The 20,501-nt window shown below is 34.6% G+C and overlaps 1 protein-coding gene across 15 annotated transcripts in view; it reads left to right on the top strand.

The window, feature by feature from the left end:
• The window catches only part of Cnot6l (CCR4-NOT transcription complex, subunit 6-like), a 91,950-nt gene that overhangs the window by 56,894 nt on the left and 14,555 nt on the right, over window positions 1-20,501 (top strand). For all 15 annotated transcript variants that reach the window (XM_087583765.1, XM_087583767.1, NM_001415094.2 and 12 more), the window contains 4 exon segments: window positions 5,470-5,538; window positions 9,341-9,498; window positions 11,611-11,765; window positions 18,138-18,289. In XM_087583765.1, the coding sequence (XP_087439891.1) occupies window positions 5,470-5,538; window positions 9,341-9,498; window positions 11,611-11,765; window positions 18,138-18,289 (534 nt within the window).

The following is a 20,501-nucleotide window of genomic DNA, read 5'->3' on the forward strand; positions in this document are numbered from 1 at the left end:
CAGTCTTGTAAGCTTTATTTTTTAATCTTTTGGATATTTTTAGTTTCAAGGATAAAGCTTGATATTTTAATGATTATGGCTGATTTGCAGAATTGATTTTTTTTTTAAAATACTTTTGATAGTCACTTTTTTTCTTTCTTTCTTTTTTTTTTTTTTTTTTTGGCTTTTCAAAACGGGGTGTCTGTGTAACAGAGCCCTGGTTGTCCTGGACGTGCTTTGTAGACCATGCTGGTCTCGAGTTATCAGAGAACCACCAACTCTGCCTCTGAGTACTAAGACTAAGACTAAAGGCATGCACACCCATGCCTGGGTATAGTCACACTTCTTAACACGATAACAGTGTTCTGATATATACTATACCACATAGTTTGGGCATTTAAAAATTTTCTAATATATTTTTATTTCAATTTGGACAATGTGTATATGCCAACCATTACAATTTCATTATATTTTCCTACTGTTTATATACTTTCTTTTTCTTTATTTATAGCCCTTACAAGGATTACCCAGTGGGGGGTGGAGGGTGGAGGGTGATACTTACTGTAACTTTTATAAAGATAACTTTTACTGATATTTTCTAGTTTTTCATTGAATAGATGTTAACTTTTGGTAAATACTGATACCTGAGATAGATTTCTTTATCCATTCTCTGAATTTTTTATTTGACTTTAATTGCTTTTTGTATGTCATATTTGTATCCCTTGATTACACTCAAGTATATTGTGTATATTGGAATTCTTTATTTATATCACTAGTTTAATTAATATTTTTCTTAGTTTACTTTTGTTTTTGTTTGAGTCAGAATAACCAGCAGCTTTTTCCTTGGTTGTTGTTGTCAAATTTTCTTTCTGAGAATAGTGATTTCATGAAATCTCTTGTGAATTGTATTCTTTGGTAGATCGATCTATCTATCTATCCATCCATCCATCCATCCATCCATCCATCCATCCATCCATCCATCCGTCTATCATCTATTTGATGACAGAATATATTTAGGTGTAACATTTCCTTGCAAGAAGTTTTAAACTACTGCTTTAATTTTTAACAAGCTTTATTTTATGTGCACACATGTTTACTACCTTTATGTATGTATGTGTGCAGTGCCTACAGAGGTCAGAAGAGGCCATTGGATCCCTTGTTGCAGATGTTTATGAGCTGCTGTATAGGTGCTGGGATCAAACGTGGTTTCTTTACCAAGAATAATAAGTGCTTTTAACTACTGAGCATCTCAGTCTAGCGACATGGTACTTATCTAAGATGCATACGCTGGCAGTGGTTATCATTCCATTGCTGCTTTAATTGTTAAAGTAATTATTGTACTATTCTGGCTTTCATTTCTCCTGTTCTGAAAGTCTTCTAAAATTAGCACGTCTTAGATAACTCTTCGATCTTTTTTTCACAAAAGAGTTCAGGGTATTTTTTATGATACATTTAATGTTTAGAAGATATATGATGACGTTTCTACTACTTGGCATTATTACCTCTTGCTGCTTAGTTTATGTTGTAGAAATTCTGAGTCCTGAGAACCTCTCAGTCTTTCCCTTGGGAAGAACTAACTGCTGACTCTGTAGGCCCTCTCTATTGTATGTTCATGTCCAGTATCATCATTTTCTTTATTTCTTCAGCTCTTTTTCTGATGTTTTATTTACTGTTTTTTCTTCTTCTAATAGCATGAAACCTAGGCCAACAATGCCTAATTGTGTCTCTCTTTAAATATGGCTTTTAAATGTATCCTGCAGGCTTTCATTCGTCCCATTTTATTATACATTTTAGCACTTTTTCTTACAGCTGTGTTTACTTTACCCTATGAATCAGTTACAATTTCTTAATTTTCATGAAAGTTCAAGCTAGATTTTTAGCTTATTGTATTGTGGTTAGAGAACATACTCATATTAAAAAAAATTTAACATCTTAAAAGCTAGCACATTCTTAGTTTTTGTGGGTGTTAAGCATGCACTTCAGAAGGATATGCCTCTGCAGTTGCTTGGTGGCTGTGCTCTCTGTGTACCGGTTTACGTTTGCTGCTGCTGTGCTGGTGTGATTAGTGTACATTTAACAATCACTTTGGCTTACTAATTGTTAGACTGCCTACAGTTGCAGATTGCTTGCATCTTACTCTCTGTTTCATCGGATCAGCTGTGTGTGCTAAGGATACATTTTAGGGTATTTCATCCATAATCCTTTTTTGTATCTTTTTAACTTAGTGCTTCTTTCTTCTGCTTGGTTTAAATTTTTTTGTTCCTTTTTGTAGTTAGAGGTAGTAACTTAAATTATTAATGGAAATCTACCCTCTTTTAACATAAATATATGGGTGTTATGTTTCATTTTCATTCAGGTCAGTATGTTTGATTTCCTTTGTGACTTCTTTGATGAGTGATGTATTTAAAAGTGTGTTGCTTAATATACAAATGTAAAGTTTTCCTGTTGATTCCTTGTCTGATTCTATATAGGAACAATTGGAAAGCATAGTTCGGATATTCTTCAGGTGTTTTTTTTTTTAAAAAAACATTTATTTCTCTATGATCTAAGAATTGGTTGTCATAGTGTGTATTCCAGGGGTTTTGAAATTTTTCTATAATCGGCCAACAGTGTAAAAGTGTAAATGAGATTATGTTGGTGGTGGTACTCAATTCCTCTGTTTTTTTTTTTTTTTTTCCTCTTCTAATTTCCATCTGGTAAATGTATCAAATGGTGACATGAAGGAGTTAAAAATCCTCAGGTGTAATTAATGCATGTTTTTCTCTAGTCTACTGTCAGCTTTTGCTTCTAGTTTTTATTTTTATTTATTTATTTATTTATTTATTTATTTATTTATTTATTTATTTTTTCTTTTCTTTTTTTTGGAGCTGGGGACCGAACCCAGGGCCTTGCACTTGCTAGGCAAGCGCTCTACCACTGAGCTAAATCCCCAACCCTTATTTTTATTTTTAAGATTTATTTTTATTTTATGGATGTGGGAGTTTGCTTGCATGTATATATATGTATCACGGAACATTCCTGATGCCTGAGGAGGCTAGAGGAAGACATCTGATACCCAGAAACTACAGGTACAGAAGGCTGTGAGCCACTGTTTGGGTTTCAGTGCACTAAACGCTTCTGACTGCTGGGCTTTCTCTGCAGCCCCTGCCCTGGTACTGTAAGCTGCTGATTGTTGGAGCATGTTTAGGATTGTTACTGCTCTTTTCTTTTTAATTCTGAAAACTGCTTTATCACATTAACATACCATTCTTGACTGTTGGGAAGTTATCTTCTAATTTTCTATATTGTATTTGAAACTATGTAGCATAGTTGAGTTTTTTGTTAATTCACCTTACTAAGATTTTATTTTGCTTTTTAATTTAACTAAAGTCTAGGTATCCTTCTTGGTACCATAATAGTTTTTTATAATTTTTTCTTTGACCATCATATACTATTTAAGAGCTGATACCGAAGTGGTAATGTTAATGTTCCTAGTTTTTATCCATTTTTTTTGATATTTTTGTTTTTCTTCTCTTATATTTTTCTTTCTGTTTAGAGAACTTCCTTTAGCACTGGCTGTTCTTTAAAGATAGCTCTGTTAGTGTTCAATCTCTTAGTTTTTCACTACCTTCTGACTTTTATTTCCTCTTGATCCTCCTTCCTGCAAATCTCAGCTGCACAGTACTTTAGAGTCTCGAGGATTGCAAGCACCCATGGCCAGCTCCTTGATTTCTAAAGGGCAGTTCTTTTGATGTAGCCATTTAAAAATGTAGTGTCTCCTTAAGCTTCCAGTGTAATTTAAGTTGGTATTTTCCTATAGGTAATTCGTTAGGTTTTTTGATGTTTCTGAAGGTATTTCCCTAGTTCTCAGAAGTTTAGTTAGAATTGCATCAAATTTATTGGACTTAAATTTATTTAATTAACTTCTTTGCTTCCTAGTTGAATGGAAATTTGTATCCGTTATCTTTAGAAAAATTTTCAGTCTTATATTCTTTCTTCTAAACTATTAATGATAGGAATTTAGATAATTTTATCATTCCATAGGTATTTTCACAATTATTTTATTTTTCAGTTTTTCAAACAGGGTTTCTTTGTGTAACCCTTAACTGTCCTCAAATTCACAAAGATCTGCCTGCCTCTGCCTCCTGACTACTGGGATTAAAGGCATGTGTCGCCTCTGTCCAGTGTGTTTTCAAATACTTTTTTTACTGTTTTTTTTTATTATTTATTATTACTTTTAACTTATATTCGTTCATCCTAAAAGTCAATTTTTTTCTTTTTTAATCATTTCAGTGGTTTTAGTTCTGCTTGAACAAGGTGGGTTTGAAAAAGTTCTCACTGCTTTTTGGCATTGGATGCTTCTGAGGGACTGGCCCTGCTACAGATATAGCACAACATCATAGATAATTGCTTCATGGTGGGGGCAGGAGTATTCTGGAAAGCTGTATTTATTTTTCCCGAAATTCAAGGTGATGACAGGTTTGGGATAAATGTATGGAGACCTTTGGGACTCTGGGATAGGATATTACAGCAGGTTGCCAGCAAAGTACCTCAATTTCTGTCTTTGTTTCCTCAACTCTGAAGAGAATGAGCTAACTACTCTTGAGTGGAATTGACATTGTAAAACAGTGAAAGAAGTTGGGCGTTGGTGGTACACACCTCTAGTCTCAGCACTTACAGGAGGCAGAGGCAGGCACATGGGTGAGTTTAAGGCCAGCCTGCTCTGCTTTTAAGTCTTGAGTTCCAGGACAACCAGAGCTACACAGAGAAACTGTCTTAAAAAACAAACAAAAACAATGAAAGCCTCATTAGAGGCTTTTTTTGTTGTTGTTTTTGTAAATTCATTTTCTTTTTCTGTTTTAAGATAATTGATTTGCCAGGATGTTAAATTTTCATGTAGCATTAATTTTGCAGAAGGGAACAAAGATAAATCATGTAATTAAAACAAAAGGTTTTCTTAAGGTTTTAAATTTAAGTCACTTTTCAGAAAATCACACGTGGAAATAACAATGAGTTTCTTAATGTTCTTTTCTAATACTAGTTTTATCCTCTGCATAGCTCTTTTTAGAAATTTAATTAAGTGAATTTACTGATTGTGTTCTGCTTGGCAGTCAGAGGACAGCTTTCAGAAAACTGCTTTTACTTTGTTTTCTGTTGTGGTCATTGCACTGTGCACTCCATGCGAGCTGGCCTGAAACTTCCAGCTAATCCTCTGACCTCCTCTCATCTTAGAAGAGCGCTGGGTTATAGAAAAGAATAAGACTTTTTACATCGGTTACAAGGGTGTAGATTGAATTCATTCAAGGTGGAACAACAGGAATTGTTGTTCCATTGTTCTGCATTTTTTTTTTTAATTCTTTTACTTTTGAAGTCTGTGTTCAGTTCTAGGATTGGATTTTTAAGCCCACTTGTGGGCTTAAATAATAAATAGGTCGATTTGGTATTAGAAGCTAAATGATACTGATTTTACACACATATAGGATTATTTTGTTTTTAACTTTTTTCTTTCAGTTCATCCAGAGCAGCTTCCTCCGAGGCCATGGATTACATTAAAAGAACGAGACCAAATTCTGCCATCAGGTAGCTTTTCTCATCTTTGAGTTTTAAAATAAAGTCTTATTTGAGCTTGTGATTACAGGCTTTTATTTTATCTATCATGGGTATAGATGTGCCCTCAAGATAGGCCTATTATACAAGTACACACCTCTTGTCTTTCACATTGGTGCACTGGGCTAGAAAATTATTCCTTGTGGTGCAGTTTTTTAAAGCTCTTAGAAGATTCTTAAGTCATCTAATGAACTAATAAACTTGTTTCTGAAAGGTTGAGTTTCTTAGGTACTTCATCTTCCTTGAGGGAAAAACTGGTGAGGTACTTAGTGTTTAAGATAGCGTGTGGCAGGAAATGCCAGAAGAATTGATGGTAGCAATGGTTCACAGTATTTCACACCTCTAAGGACAGAACTTGGCATATCTAAAACAGTAATATATGAAATTTAAGCCATTATGTCTTTTTTGCAGATGAGTAACAGCTTGATATGTTTGTAGGACTTTTAACGGAATGTTAAGACATTTTAGGTTTGGAAATCCTACTTAAAATAAGTTGTGAAGGGCTGGAGAAATGGCTCAGTGGTTAAGAGCACCTGCTGCTCTGGAGAAGACCTGTGTTCAGTTTCTAGGGCCCACATGGCAGTACACAGTCATCCATAACTCCAGTTCCGGGGGATCTGGTTCTCCCTTCTGGCCTCCTCAGGATATAAAGCTGCTTTTGGGATACATACCTGCAGGAATTCATGCATACACATAAAGTCCTCTTTAACAAAATTGTGAATTATTGTTTAAGTGCCTTTTAAGTGACATCCATAAATATTTTTATGATATTCATTTCATTTTAAAATTGAATACAAATTTTAACGTTCATAGGTTAGACCAATTTCTGAATACTACTTTAATGGGTTTTAAGGGTTAGAAGTTATTATCAACTTTTTGAACAATATAGACCCTTCTGTTTCTGACTTGTTTGTTTTGTTTGGTTGTTTTTTTTTTTTTTTTTGGTTCTTTTTTTCGGAGCTGGGGACCGAACCCAGGGCCTTGTGCTTCCTAGGTAAGCGCTCTACCACTGAGCTAAATCCCCAGCCCCTTGGTTGTTTTTTTATTGTTGTTGTTTTGTTTTGTTTTTAAAGACAAGAGTATCTCTATTTAGGTCTGGCTGTCCTGAAACTTGCTGTGTAAAACAGGCTGGTCTCACAGAAATCTATCTTCTGCCTCCCAAGTGCTGATATTAAAATTGTACGCCACCACACCTAGCCTTTTGCTTTATTTTTACTTTTATTTTTATTGTTTTAGAACATTCAGAACAAAATATTTCAATATTATGTGGAATGTATAACTTCTTCGTGCTTTTTGTATTTTAATGATGCTAAGAAATAACTCTGTATGATACAGTTTTGTGTCTTTCATAGGCTTATGATTTTAAAATCACCATAATTATAGGAAAACATCAGCCTGTTAAATAGACATTGTTTCAAAATTACCACAAATAACACGTTTTAGCATGATACATATTAAATGATCTAAGTAAAGGAAACACTTAAGTTTTTTTAAGAATGCCTTAAATTTGATGGATTGGTTTTCAGTAGTGTGTTTTATATCCTTTCTACTTTATCCTCCTCCCTCTTTTTTAAATGGAAGTCTCTTTCTTTCTTGGTTAGATTTTCATCTTCTGTTAAGTGAAATTAAGCCAGATGCTACAATACAAATATATTGTCTTTTGTATTTGAAATTTATATTTGTGAAAAAAATTCACATAAGACATGAAGGTAGAAGGGGGAGGAACTATTTAGGAAGGGGGAGGGATTATAGAAGGGGGAGGAACTATAGAAGGGGGAAGAACTACAGAAGGGGGAGGGACTATAGAAGGGGGACTCAACAGGGGTTGGGGATAGTCAGGTGGTGGGTTAATAGGAACAAAATATCCGATGTACGAAAATCTCAGAATGAAACTTACTATTTATTTGTACAATGAACATATATTAATTAAAATTAAAGACAATGTAAAAGCGAGTTCTATACATTAAAGATGAACATATATTTGAGCTCTTTAATCCCTTCTTGAACACAAAGAAGCATAATTTGAAAGGCTTCTACTATTACACAGCCACATACCTATTAAGAAAAGCAACAGTACATACAGCTAAATATTAAGTAGTCAGTGACTCCTAAAGCAATCTATTCTTAGGGATAACTCTGATGGACAACCTAGTAAAGATCTTTCTTAGCTTGGTACTAACTGAATAGCCTCTGAGCGTCAACATCGGAAAATGCCTTCTTTTTTGCTTAATAGAGAGACTCATATAGTGAGTGAAGAGTGATGCATACTGAAATTATTACAGTCATTAACTATGCAATAATCAGACCCAGTTAGAGAAAAATCTTCCTGATAGAAATGGAAATTATACTGCAGCTTAATTAATTTCACTGTAAAACTTGTAAACATTGTATTAATGCAGAATTTAATCTTTGTTTGAGAAATTTTCACTCTTAGACTTTTCTAGAAAAATCGTACATCAAAAAGTCTCTGATATTAACAAAGCCAATAAACATAACAATCTGCTTAACTTCTTTGCCTTTTCAGAGTGGCACTCCACATCTGGAGAGGTAAACTCAGAGAGAAACTCACTTTCACAGCATCTGGGCTTAGGAATGGTTCAGGGTATCTTTAAAGTAAACACAAAGGATATAAATAACTCCAACTGAAAGGGAGCCTTCAGTGTACACAATGGCCATGAATCTGACTCTTTTCTGCCTTTCCTATTATTGAAAGTGAACCCAACTTCAACAAAGTTACTTCATCTTAAATTAGAAATGTATGAAATTGATGGTTTTTAACAATGTATGTTTATTATACCTAAGTGGTATCTTCTTGAAAATATGTATGCCAAAAACCTAGTACTCTGACTGTAGAGATACCCTTTGTATCAGGGTTTCGTTGTCATCGTTGTTTGACATCTCTTTGCTTTGTTTTGTTTTTGAAAACTATATAGTGACTAAAATGGGTCCCTACGATGGAGAGTTGTTGAGGAAAGTTAGGCCTTTTTATTGTTTAACATAATTGGTCATTGGAGTCAATTCAGAATTTTGTTAAACTTCAGTTTCTGTTTCATAGATACTTAGGGACCAGATATGGTAGGTTTCCAAGCATCAAGGTGATCATTAATGGTGCTGACTCTTAGAGCATATTTTAGAGTAGTGAGGAAATCTAGATTACTAGTTTGCTATAATGTTGTTTTAAAAAACTCAGAATCTTACAGAACGATAACTTTATTTCAGAAATGAATATTAGATTGGCAAAAAGAATTTTATGATGGTTAAATTTTGTTCATCCTTTTCTGGCTTAGATTAGTAGGAATAATAATAGGTCCCCAAAATGTTAATAATCAATATTTTGATTAAAAAGTAAGGAAATTAACCTAAATGAAATTAAAATTTGCATTGTTTTAATTAAACGACATCCTTTCTCCATAAATCACATGAAAATAATTAATACTCTGATTTTTAAAAATTGAATTTATTAAATTTTCATCAAAAATTTCAATATGGATAGTTAAATCTAGACTGTTAAACATTGGTGCATTGTACTCAATGTAATCATAAGGCATCATTGTAAATTAAATTGTCTTTAATTTGAAATGTGAATGTGAAAGTCATAGAAGATACAATTTTGAGAAATCTTGCATTCCAAGTGAAACAAAGAAAAATACACTTATAATTTGCTTCTCCTGGAATTTTGCCATAATAATATATGTTTTTGTGTGCTTATGCATGCATATTTTTGGAAGTAACAAAAGTTACCTAATTCCTCCTTGTTTTCTTTCTCCCTTTTTAGCATCGTTCACGGTCATGTGTTACAATGTGTTATGTGATAAATATGCTACCCGGCAGCTCTATGGCTATTGTCCGTCCTGGGCATTAAACTGGGAGTACAGGAAGAAGGGAATTATGGAAGAGATTGTTAACTGGGACGCAGATATCATTAGTCTTCAGGTAACACTGTAGACATTAAATTGTTGGACTTAAAGTAGATGAACTAGAATTAGTACAAAATCCTACCTCTGGGGAAAAGCCCTGTTCAAAGCAAAACTGAAAAAAGAGTAGTTTTTCCACATTTAAAAGGGTAATAATTTTAATTAAAATGAAATATTTTTATATGTAACTATATTGCTGACTGAGGACACGTGTGCATTTATTTTCATTGACTGTTTTCTGAAATTAATCTTGCCTCGAATCCATGTTAACAATTTCCCCTGTGAGCAATTTATTGGAATTACTGAAAGAGAAAATTGCAAAAAGAGTACTAGTCTTTCAGGAATATAAATTTAGAGTTGAGATCAGAAGGAAAAAAAATATTTCCTTTAAGATGTTTCTTAAAGGTAAACATTAAAAAGACTGCACAATTAATTCATAAAATTTATCGCACCTGATGAACTATTTCTAAAATTTAAACCTGTCTGAATTTATTTTTCCTTTTAAAACAGATCTATATTGGTAAATATTTTATATCTGTTTGGCTTCTCAAAAATAATTTTAAAATTCCTTTTCAGTTCTTTTAAATACTTGTTAAGGGCTCAGATCTTGCAGGAGGTGGACCACTCACAGAAGAAGGGCCCAGTTGTGGAAGTTACATAGCCTTGATTGGAGAGGGGGACTTTAGAGCCTTCCCTCAAACACTATATATTGGATTTGACTGAGGAACAAATGTGTATTCCTTGGAAATTGAAATTTCTTTACATCATTTAGCAATAATTAGCCGAAATTTTTGAATATATTTTTATTTTGTTAGTAATTTTATTAATTTCAAAGCATATTAAATGTTTTTATTCAAAACATTTTAAATAGACAATTATATATTTAATTAAATTCAGCATGGTATTTTACACATTTTCAGTATATCTTGGGGAGAAAACTGATGACTTACCTTTTGTTTTTGTTTTTTGTTTTTGTCTTGTTTTGTTTTTTTGATTTTGAATACATAGTGAGACCCCATCCAACCCCCCCCCTCCAAAAAAAAAGAAACACAGAAAACTTTTTTTTAAAAGAAATAGCTTGGTAGTTGTTTTGTGTTTGACTGTTCTGAGACACAGTGAGTACAACCAGAACTGGGGAGAGGGGAGGCAAGTGAAGTGGGCCGTGGTTCCCTGTGCAGCTTGCATGCCAGTGTTTGTCGCAGCGACGTGCGCATGCCTTTGAAAGATAGATCCGAATTTAAGAAAGCTCTTCTTCTAAAAGCCAAATAATGTTATAGAGTACTCTGGAAAAGTTGAAAATTCGAAAGTATGATCAAGGAAAACATGAACTCCTCCTATGCATGAAAGACAGCCAGTATGCTAAGACCTGAAATACTTTTGCATACTTTTTTGTTCTTTTCATTTAGTTGGCTTGTAAATTTTTTTAATGAAAAGAGATTCTAATATTGGCATATTTTCTTTAACCACTTAATACATTTTTTATGTTACTCAAACTCTTAAAATCAGCAGATGAATACAATTAAATGAATACAATTTTAAAATTGTAGAACAATTACACAGGTTTTCTTTATAAAATCATGATGTTGAGAGCACCTTTATTTGTAAATATCATTACTTCTCTATTTTTTGAAAGGTTTATTTAAAATATTCTATGGTTCAAAGAATAAAATCTCGAACTTATTAAATTAAGAGACCATTTTATGATCATTACTTCTGAAATTTTAGATTTTTTGTTACTGTTTAAAGAGTGTTTCTTGCACTCTTCAGGTATCGTTTCTTTGTACCACAATTTAAAAGAATTTAATAATTTTTCTTTTTACATGAGAGATTCACTGTTTCCTATCACCTAACCTATCATATAGGATTTGTTTAATTACTAGTCTGTAGGAAGTGAGATATATTGGACTGAACCCTAATTTGTAATCAGTACGATGAACACGAGAAAGTCATGCTGCCTCTCTTGTGCCTTCATGTTTAAAATACTGCACATGTCAGACAGAGCTGCTTGAGATAAGATTGCTGGATAATATATTAAGTCCTTTGTTGTAGTCACTCCTTACTCATTACGGAATGTTTTTATGTCAATTATTTTTACTCTGTCATGTAGATAACAATTTTTCTTTCACCTTAGGAAGTGGAAACAGAGCAATACTTTACTCTCTTTCTGCCAGCATTGAAGGATCGTGGATATGATGGATTTTTTTCTCCAAAGTCACGTGCCAAAATCATGTCTGAGCAGGAAAGAAAGCATGTGGATGGTTGTGCAATATTCTTCAAAACAGAAAAGTGAGTCAAGAAATAAAGCACAGCAGTGTACAGTTAATTACCTTTAACTTTCTTCTTTTTTTTAATTTTTCTTTTTATTGGTTATTTTATCTATTTACATTTAAAATGTTATTCCCCTTCTCGGTTTCCCCTCCACAAAACCCCTCCCTATCTCCCATCCCCACCCCCCTGCTTCTATGAGGGTGCTCCCACCACCACCCACCCACACATGCCTCACTGCCCTAGCATTCCTCCACATTGGGGCATAGAGCCTCCACAGGACCAAGGGTCTCCTCTCCCACTGATGCCAAATAAGGCCATCCTCTGCTACATATGCAGGTGGAGCCATGGATCCCTCTTTGGTTGGTGGTTTAGTCCCTGGGAACTCTAGGGGTGTCTGGTTATTTGGTAATGTTGTTCTTCCTAATGTTGTTGCAAACCCCTTTAGCTCCTTCAGTCCTTCCCCTTCTCCATTGAGGTCCAGTGGTTGTCTGTGAGCATCTGCATCTGAATTTATCAGGCTCTGGCTGAGCCTCTCAGGGTACAGCTATATCAAGCTCCTGTCAGCATGCACTTCTTGGCATCAGCAATAGTGTCTGGGTTTAGTGACTGCATGTGGGCTGGATCTCCAGGTGGGGCAGTCTCTGGATGGCCTTTCCTTCAGTCTCCACTCCACCCTTAGTCCCTGTATTTCCTTTAGACAGGAACAATTCTGGGTTAATATCTTTGAGATGGAGGTGGCCCCATATCTCAACCAGCAGCCTCTGGTTATGGTCTCCACAGGTTCTCGCTTCTCTTTGTTAAGTATTTCAACTAATATCATCCCAGTTAGGTCGTGGGAGCCTCTTGCTTTTCCTGTCATCTGGGACTTGCATTGAAAATAGCTTTTAGTTAGACTCTAAAAGTGTAAAGCTAGAAATTGCAATACTGTTTTTCTTAGGGAGTATACTAAAAATGAGGATGTTTATTGTATTATTGTTTTTATTGTTATTGGCAGATTACTCTGATAATTTGAGATGGATTTGAAGATAACAGTTTTTAATGTATGTGTTGTTGATTTCCTTCTGTGATTTTATTCATATGATCGATCTTTTATTGTTTGCAACTAATATTTCATATAACTAATAATTTATTTACTAAACGCCCATTGAACTCTTTTGTGATATGTCTGTGCTAAGCACGAATAAGTCCCAGTCTCATTAGAATTTTAAATATGGCAGGAATGATAGGAAGAACATGGAACAGTCAAACATATTAAGGCCTATACAAGGAAGGTCTAGGTAGAGGATAAGAAGAGGGCAGAAGTGAAGCATGGGGCTTAGGGAAGCAGGGAGTGAAAACATTCACACCACTTATTGGAAAACAAAATGCACAGAACTGTATGAGAAGTTGAATTTCAAGCTTAATACTTTCGACTTGATATACTAAACAGTTATTTACATACAGGATAGCTATATACATGTTTATGCCTTTTTCCTAATATTTCACTATTTAAACCCCATGTAAACAAAATCAGCTAGTTTTTTTCCTTATAGCATATCTTTCCATCATACCATACTACTTTATGTGAACAATAGCAGTGAATTTAAAAAACATTTGGCCTACTTCTCACTTGCATGGATCTAACTTCTTGTCTTTCACACAAATTTGTAATAAACATTTTACTTTAGATAATAGTGTAGAGCTGTATAACATTTAATAGGGAGTATACTCAGTTCCCCTTTTTTGCAAGTTTTATTAGATTAAAAAGCCCTTTCAATTAATTATATGATTTTCAAGTGACTCTTAGAGGTAGGTAGACAACCATTTTTTTCTTTTCTTTTTTTAAAATAAGATAATGAAATCTAGACATGGGCAGACAGGTTCCATGAAGAAGGCTACATGAGATCTCTATGTGGCCTTGAGCTCATTGTTCAGGTGAGGGGGTTGCAGGTGTGTGTACCACAGCATCTGGTCTACTTCCTCCTAATCCTTTCTGGATAATGTGGATGACTTTTTGTTTGGTCACTCTTCTTTAGAGTTTTTGAAAGGAGAAATTTAAATTCCTTGATAATTTACTAGAGGTGGTTAATATTTTGAAGAACAGTTATAACTGCAATATAGGAAACTTTAACCATTGTGTAGTTGCAGATTCATTCTTGGACTATTAAAGTGCTGTAAACTTTTTTTTTAAGATAAGTACATAGGAAATCGTTCGTTTCATTCTTTTTCTTTCCTTCCTTAGCTGTTTCTTTCCTAAATAGTATAGTATCCTGGATTCTATAACTATGGGGAATTTTGAGTGTGACATATTTCATTAAACTATTTGCTAACAATCCAAGGACCCCACTTTTGAAGACTGTTTCTCCTGCTCTTTTTTTTCTTTTTTTTTCTTTTTCTTTTTTCTTTTTTTCGGAGCTGGGGACCGAACCCAGGGCCTTGCACTTGCTAGGCAAGTGCTCTACTGCTGAGCTAAATCCCCAACCCCTCTCCTGCTCTTTAATCCCTTAGTTGACTATGGTTCTTCATATGGGGGTGAGGCTTCAGGGGCCTCACTTTTACTCTTTTCTTTCTTCATGGAAGAGGTAATAGTACAAAAACTAGGCAATCATAGCTTTAGTATTTAATTAGCTGTATGATCTTGAATAAGTTGTTTACACTTTCAGATCAGTTCCTTTACTTGACGTTTACAAAATTAACAAGGTAAAAATGATTGCTGTAGAAGGATATTTTGACTTCATACTCACTTTCAAAGTCTCTTAAGTCAGAATAGACAGTAACTTTTATAAAAAGCTAATCATATGCTGAAAAAATGGAGTATTTTTTGGTCAAAGCCTAGGACACATATTTAAAGACATGTAAAGAATTAGAATACAGTAAAATATTCTAGTGATTTCTTTTTAAGATGGGAGGGGGTGACTAATTGTTGAGGTTAAAGCCTCAAGCACTTCAAGCAGCCACTCTAACACTGTAACCTGCCAAGTTTTAATGTGGTGGGCTCGTTCGGACCTTTTAAGCATCAACATAACCATCATTTGTTCTTACCAGTTAAAGATACTGCAAAATCATATTTTGATCAAATGCCAGAAATGAGTTTTGCTTTGTCTTTTATGTCAAATATGATCTACAGTAGGCTAACATAAACACATACATGAATTTTATATATGTGGTATGTATAGAGAACTGCATTAAAGACAGATTTTTGTCTAGACAGGGTAGGAGAGAAAGAGTACTGAAGAGGAGGGGATGGGGGAGAGGGGAAGGTAAAGCACAGGTGGGACAACAGCACGCTGTCATTAGACACTTCACTGTCATCACATAGCTTTCAAACTTTCTATGAACATTGCTAGTAAATGATAAATTCAAGGCATCTTTTTTTGAACATTCAGAAGTTGTAGTTCCATTTAAACTGTTACAGTTTTTTTTAAGTATATTGATACTCCTTTCTCATTGGCCTCTGGGTTATTGATTTATTTGATTGCATTTAGTAATTTGTGATTTTAATTCTTTAAAATGAGGTCTTGATTTCTGGCTTGTAATGGTATGTTACTGTCAGTTAAATGTGGGGCTGAAAGATTGCCTATGTTAAGGTGCCTTCTGCTGTTGCAGAGGCCTGGGTTGGCTTCCCAGCACCGTGTTGGCAGCTCACAACTGTCAGTTCTAGAGGACGATGTTGTCTAGTCTCTGTAGACAGTGTACACAGATGACACACACACTCCACAGGTACACACATGCATGCATATATATATATATATATATATATATATATATATATATATATATATATATGTGAATCTTTAAAATAGTGTAAGGTTGACATGTAAAATGGCTTTATGCTAAAATTCTGCTTTTCAAATAGAATTAATGAAAATTGTTTACCACTCAAGGTTTATTATGGGGCTACAATGATAAAGAATGTAGAAGTGTTCTCAAGAGTTCTCAGCACTCAGGAGGCAAAGGCTGGCAGATCTCTTAGTTTGAGACCAACCTGCTCTACATAGTTCCTTGCCTTGCCTGGAACTTAGTGTTGGTATAATATAAAAAGATTTTGTTTGTTTGTTTGTTTGTTTGTTTGTTTGTTTGTTTTAAAGACTGTGTTTCACTATGTAGCATTGGCTGACCTGGAACTGGCTGTGTAGACCAGGCTAGCTTTGAACTTAGAGAGATCTACTTGTCTCTTAAGACTAGATTAAAGACATGTGCCACCAAACCTGTCTCTTCTTTTTACTTAGGTGTATGTGTGTACGTCTTGTATTTGTAGATGTCCATGGGAGCCAGAAGAGAATGTCAGGGCCTGTGGAGTTATAGTTGGTTGTGTCGTTGCCTGATGTGGATGCTGGGAACCAAATCGTCCATTTGAATTTGCAACAAGTACTCTTTACTTATAAGAGTACTTTACTTCACTGTCCCTGTTTATTTTCTCTCCAATAATATTTCATACTCTGCCATTCCCCCCTCCCTCCTCTCCCCCCCCTTTTTTTTTTAAAGAAAGCTATTTGCTATCTTGGAATTTTCTCCTAATTTTACCTGTAATGCTCTTAACTTTATTCACACTAACAGCTTTTTCAGCTTAAAGACCACCACTTTACCAGAATAGGGTGAAAACTGCTTTCTTTAAGGACTCTGGGTTTGAAATAGGCAATGTAACCAGACAAATTACAGTTTACATATTCTGATCACATCTGAGGCATTCAGAATTGGAATAAGAAGTTGATGGGAAAAATATTATTCCATCTAGCATGGCACACTACAGCACTCTGAGCTCTATAGTCAGTATTTTTCGGAGGCTTAATTTTCAACTCTAGAAATGATGTAAATTGGTAGATAGATTGTTATGAAAGCAAAATACGTCTTTTAAATTCTAGTGAAAATTAGTATGTTAATCCACGTCTGGCAGTGCATGTTATAATCTCATTTCTAAGGATCAAAGGTGGGAAGAGAGAATTTGCTACAAGTTTAAGTCCAGGGGCTCCCGTTTACCCTAAAGAACTATTTTGGCTCTCTGTAAATATTTCAAAAAGTTAATAAATTGGGTAAATGCAAAGACTATACATGGACTGACCCTGGGCTCCAACCTCATAGGTAGCAACGAATAGCCTAGTAAGGGCACCAGTGGAAGGGGAAGCCCTGGGTCCTGCCAAGACTGAACCCCCAGTGAACGTGATTGTTGGGGGGAGGGTGGTAATGGGGGGAGAATGGGGAGGGGAACACCCATATAGAAGGGGAGGGGGAGAGGTTAGGGGGATGTTGGCCCGGAAACTGGGAAAGGGAATAACATTTGAAATGTAAATAAGAAATACCCAATTTAATAAAGATGGAGAAAAAAATAAGTTGGGTAAATGTTGTAAAATAGTATCTTACTTTGGTCTCTAACACTCTTAAGATCATAATCAAAAGCAACTTGGAGGAAAGATTTAATTCATCTTAGACTTAGAAGTGATAGTTATCATTGAGGGAAGTCAGGGCAGGAACCTGGAGGCCGGAGCTGAAGCAGAGGCCATGGAGGAAGGCTGCTTACTGGTGTTTTCCATCTATACTTACCAAGTCTGCTTGTGTGTACCACTCAGTACCACCTGTCCAGCAGTGAGCTGTGCCTTCTCACATCAGCTGCCTACAGGCAGTCTGATAGAGGTCTGTTTTTAAAATTGAGGTTTCTTCTCTCAGATCATTCTTGCTTGTGTCAAGCTGACAGGTCACCAGACCGGGTGGCCTGACCAAGTTCACAGTTATTAAATGTTCGCATTAGATCAATTTTTATTGTATCCTTCAATCCTATAATTTGCCATCACAGAGATCCATTTTTTTTTGTGTGTAATATAATCTATTTCTCTGAACACTTATACCTAATTACAGTCTTTCTGTAAAAACTAGTCAAGAATGTGATAATTTTTAGCTAGGAAAAAGATTATATTCCTTTATTTTCTTGACTATTACCTTGATATGGTATTTACAAATCAGCAAGTAGACTTCATTCTTTCTCTTTTAAGCTGCTCACTAATTTAAGATTGTGTGTGGAAATCTGAACATAGCATAAGTAAATGGATTTTATACACAAGAAGCAGTCTAGATAGAACTGGATCAGCTGCTTCCCCATTCTTAGAAGACTGGCTTATACCCTTCTGCTTAGTTCACATTTGGTAATTAGTCCTTGAGGTACTAAATTTCCCCTACTAGGTAGCTAGAAGGAGTAAAGATATAAAAGGATGAAGAAGATATATATTTCATCTTTGTTAGATGGGCCTTCATAAATTGCTTACAGAAACCACATTTCTTATTTCTCACTGGTCAGAATTATATAATGTGACCATTTGTAGCTATAGGTTATCAATAGTGTTTCTACTTGTGCCCCCTCTACTTTGAATATCTTAGCATGACAGTATAACTACCCAAGTTAACTGAATGTGTGCCTTTTAGATTTACATTGGTGCAGAAGCATACAGTGGAATTCAACCAGGTAGCAATGGCAAATTCAGATGGATCCGAAGCAATGCTAAACAGAGTAATGACAAAAGATAACATTGGTGTTGCTGTGGTGTTAGAGGTCCACAAAGAACTCTTTGGAACAGGTGAGTGCCATCTAATTAGGTAGATTTCCTAAGAGAAGAGAATCTTACTGTTATTACAAGGTTATTTTCTTGTCTTGAGAACTGTTAAAGGGGATGGAAAAGAAAATAACATTAATTATAAAGTATTGCATATTTCTTGTGATTTGTTTTTATTTATTCTATAGATTCTGTCAGCATTTTTACTTAACAGCAAATATCTGTCCTTTAAACACTTAACACACCATTAATTAAAAAAATTCTTTGAAGTACGGTATGGCTTGGTTAGGCTGAATTAGAAGTTATACTTAGTCCTCTCTTACAGTGTTAGCCTCATGAGTGTGTACCCTTTGTTTTTGAAGGTTAAATAGTTGACATGTTTTCTTTAATTTCTTTGTTAAATCTCAAGTCTTTGTCAGGGTGAGAACAGTATCTTTTATCTGTGTGATACTTTTCAGGGTTTTTAGATTATTTATAGCTTCCCAGAGAGTCAGAAATTCATTGTGTACTTGGCATTATCAAGGTCTTTTGTTGGCTTCTCTCCTGCCTGCCTTGGAACACTATTACTTTTTAATGTCTCAAGCAGAACAAGGTGACAAGGCCACATCGGTACCCTTCTTTTCCTGTGCTGCTTTGTCTTGGGTACTAGTTTAAATTATTCAGACTATGCATAGTGTCAGATTTCTTTTTTTCTTACAGTTCTTCAGTTTATCATTAAACAGCCTATCATTAATGTGAGATATTTTGTTTGCTTCTTTTTTAGCCTTTTCAAATTTTTTGTCTTTTCACACTGTCTTCTGGTGGGTTTTGTTTTGTTTATTATTATGACCCCTTTTGGAGTTTTACCCCTTTTTAATTTGCAGAAGAGTAATTCTAAATTATTTAATACATACTTCTAGTTCCTAAAACATGTCCCTTTCCTTATAAAAGGGAAATTTAATAGGTTGGAGCAAATGGGTTTTTTGGGACACGTTTTTAATATTTAACATAGTGAACATGCATTTATAGACAGAAGTGACACTAAAACTTCTGGGAAATGGAGATAGTGTAGAAAAAGTTGTAAAGCATTCCTTCAGTTTCATATAGCACATTACTTTGGTAATTTATTTTTTTCATCATTGGAAAAAAATTACAATTTGGTAAGATAAGAAGAAAACATAATTTGACCTAAAAATTAGACTTAGAAATTGGGCCTTTTTCTTTAGAGTTTGTGTGTATTTTAGTAGAAAAATCTGAGCTATTTTTGTACACATTTCATTAGAAATTTTAATTTTGAGTGTTCACTTGATACTTTTGTACAAAAACTTAAAAAATATGAGAAATTCTTGATCACATTCTAGAAATAGCTTTTATTCATTCCTTTATATATCTGTATAGGTTTATGCTAAGTGGCATTGAGTTTTCTGTGTTTAACTTAATTTCTTACTCCTGCACAATATTTATCCATCTTGCATTTCACAAGCTTAATAGTAAAAGTCAAACAAAAATCAGTAACAGTGTATGAAATACAGAAGATAAAATAAGGAAACAAAGTTGCTATCCAAATAAAGTTAATTTTACAGTGAAAATTGTGAGACTAGATAGTTGTGTGTGTGTGTGTGTGTGTGTGCGCGAGAGAGGGAGAGGGAGAGGGAGAGAGAGAGAGAGAGAGAGAGAGAGAGAGAGAGAGATCTTTGTGCCAGTGTCTTTTAAGTTTACTTCTCACACTTTAGATTGGATTAATTACCATGTCCACCATTTGGAAAATATTATGTTAATGTTTATTTTAACATAATTTTAGTGGAAAAGAATTTAAAATTATCTAGCTGGTTTTCTTTTTCCATAAACCTGAGTATCAAAAACATAAGTGGCAAACTAGCCTGAGTCCATATAAAGTAATTAATAATAAAATGAGGTCTAAAATGAAAGTATCCAGAGTTTTGAAGCACCCAATTTCCTAATTTTTGTTTTAAGATTAGTGCCTGAGCACATGCCTGCTACCCATGGCAGTCTGAAAGTGTGTTGGATCCCTTGGAAGTAGTTACTAGGTAGTTGTGAGCAGTCTAATGTGAGTGCTGGAAATCGAACCCTTGTCCTCTTCAAGAGTAGGAAGTCCTCTTAACCACTGACCCATAATCCAGCCCCACAATTTTCATTATAAAATTAATTTTATTTGGGAATTTACTTGAGTAGCAATTTTGTTTCCTTATTTCATTTTCTGTCGATTCATACAGTTACTGATTTTTTGCTATTGACC

This window comes from Rattus norvegicus, chromosome 14 (assembly GCF_021556685.1).
Source record: "Rattus norvegicus strain SHRSP/BbbUtx chromosome 14, alternate assembly SHRSP_T2T, whole genome shotgun sequence".
Lineage (NCBI taxonomy): Eukaryota > Metazoa > Chordata > Mammalia > Rodentia > Muridae > Rattus > Rattus norvegicus.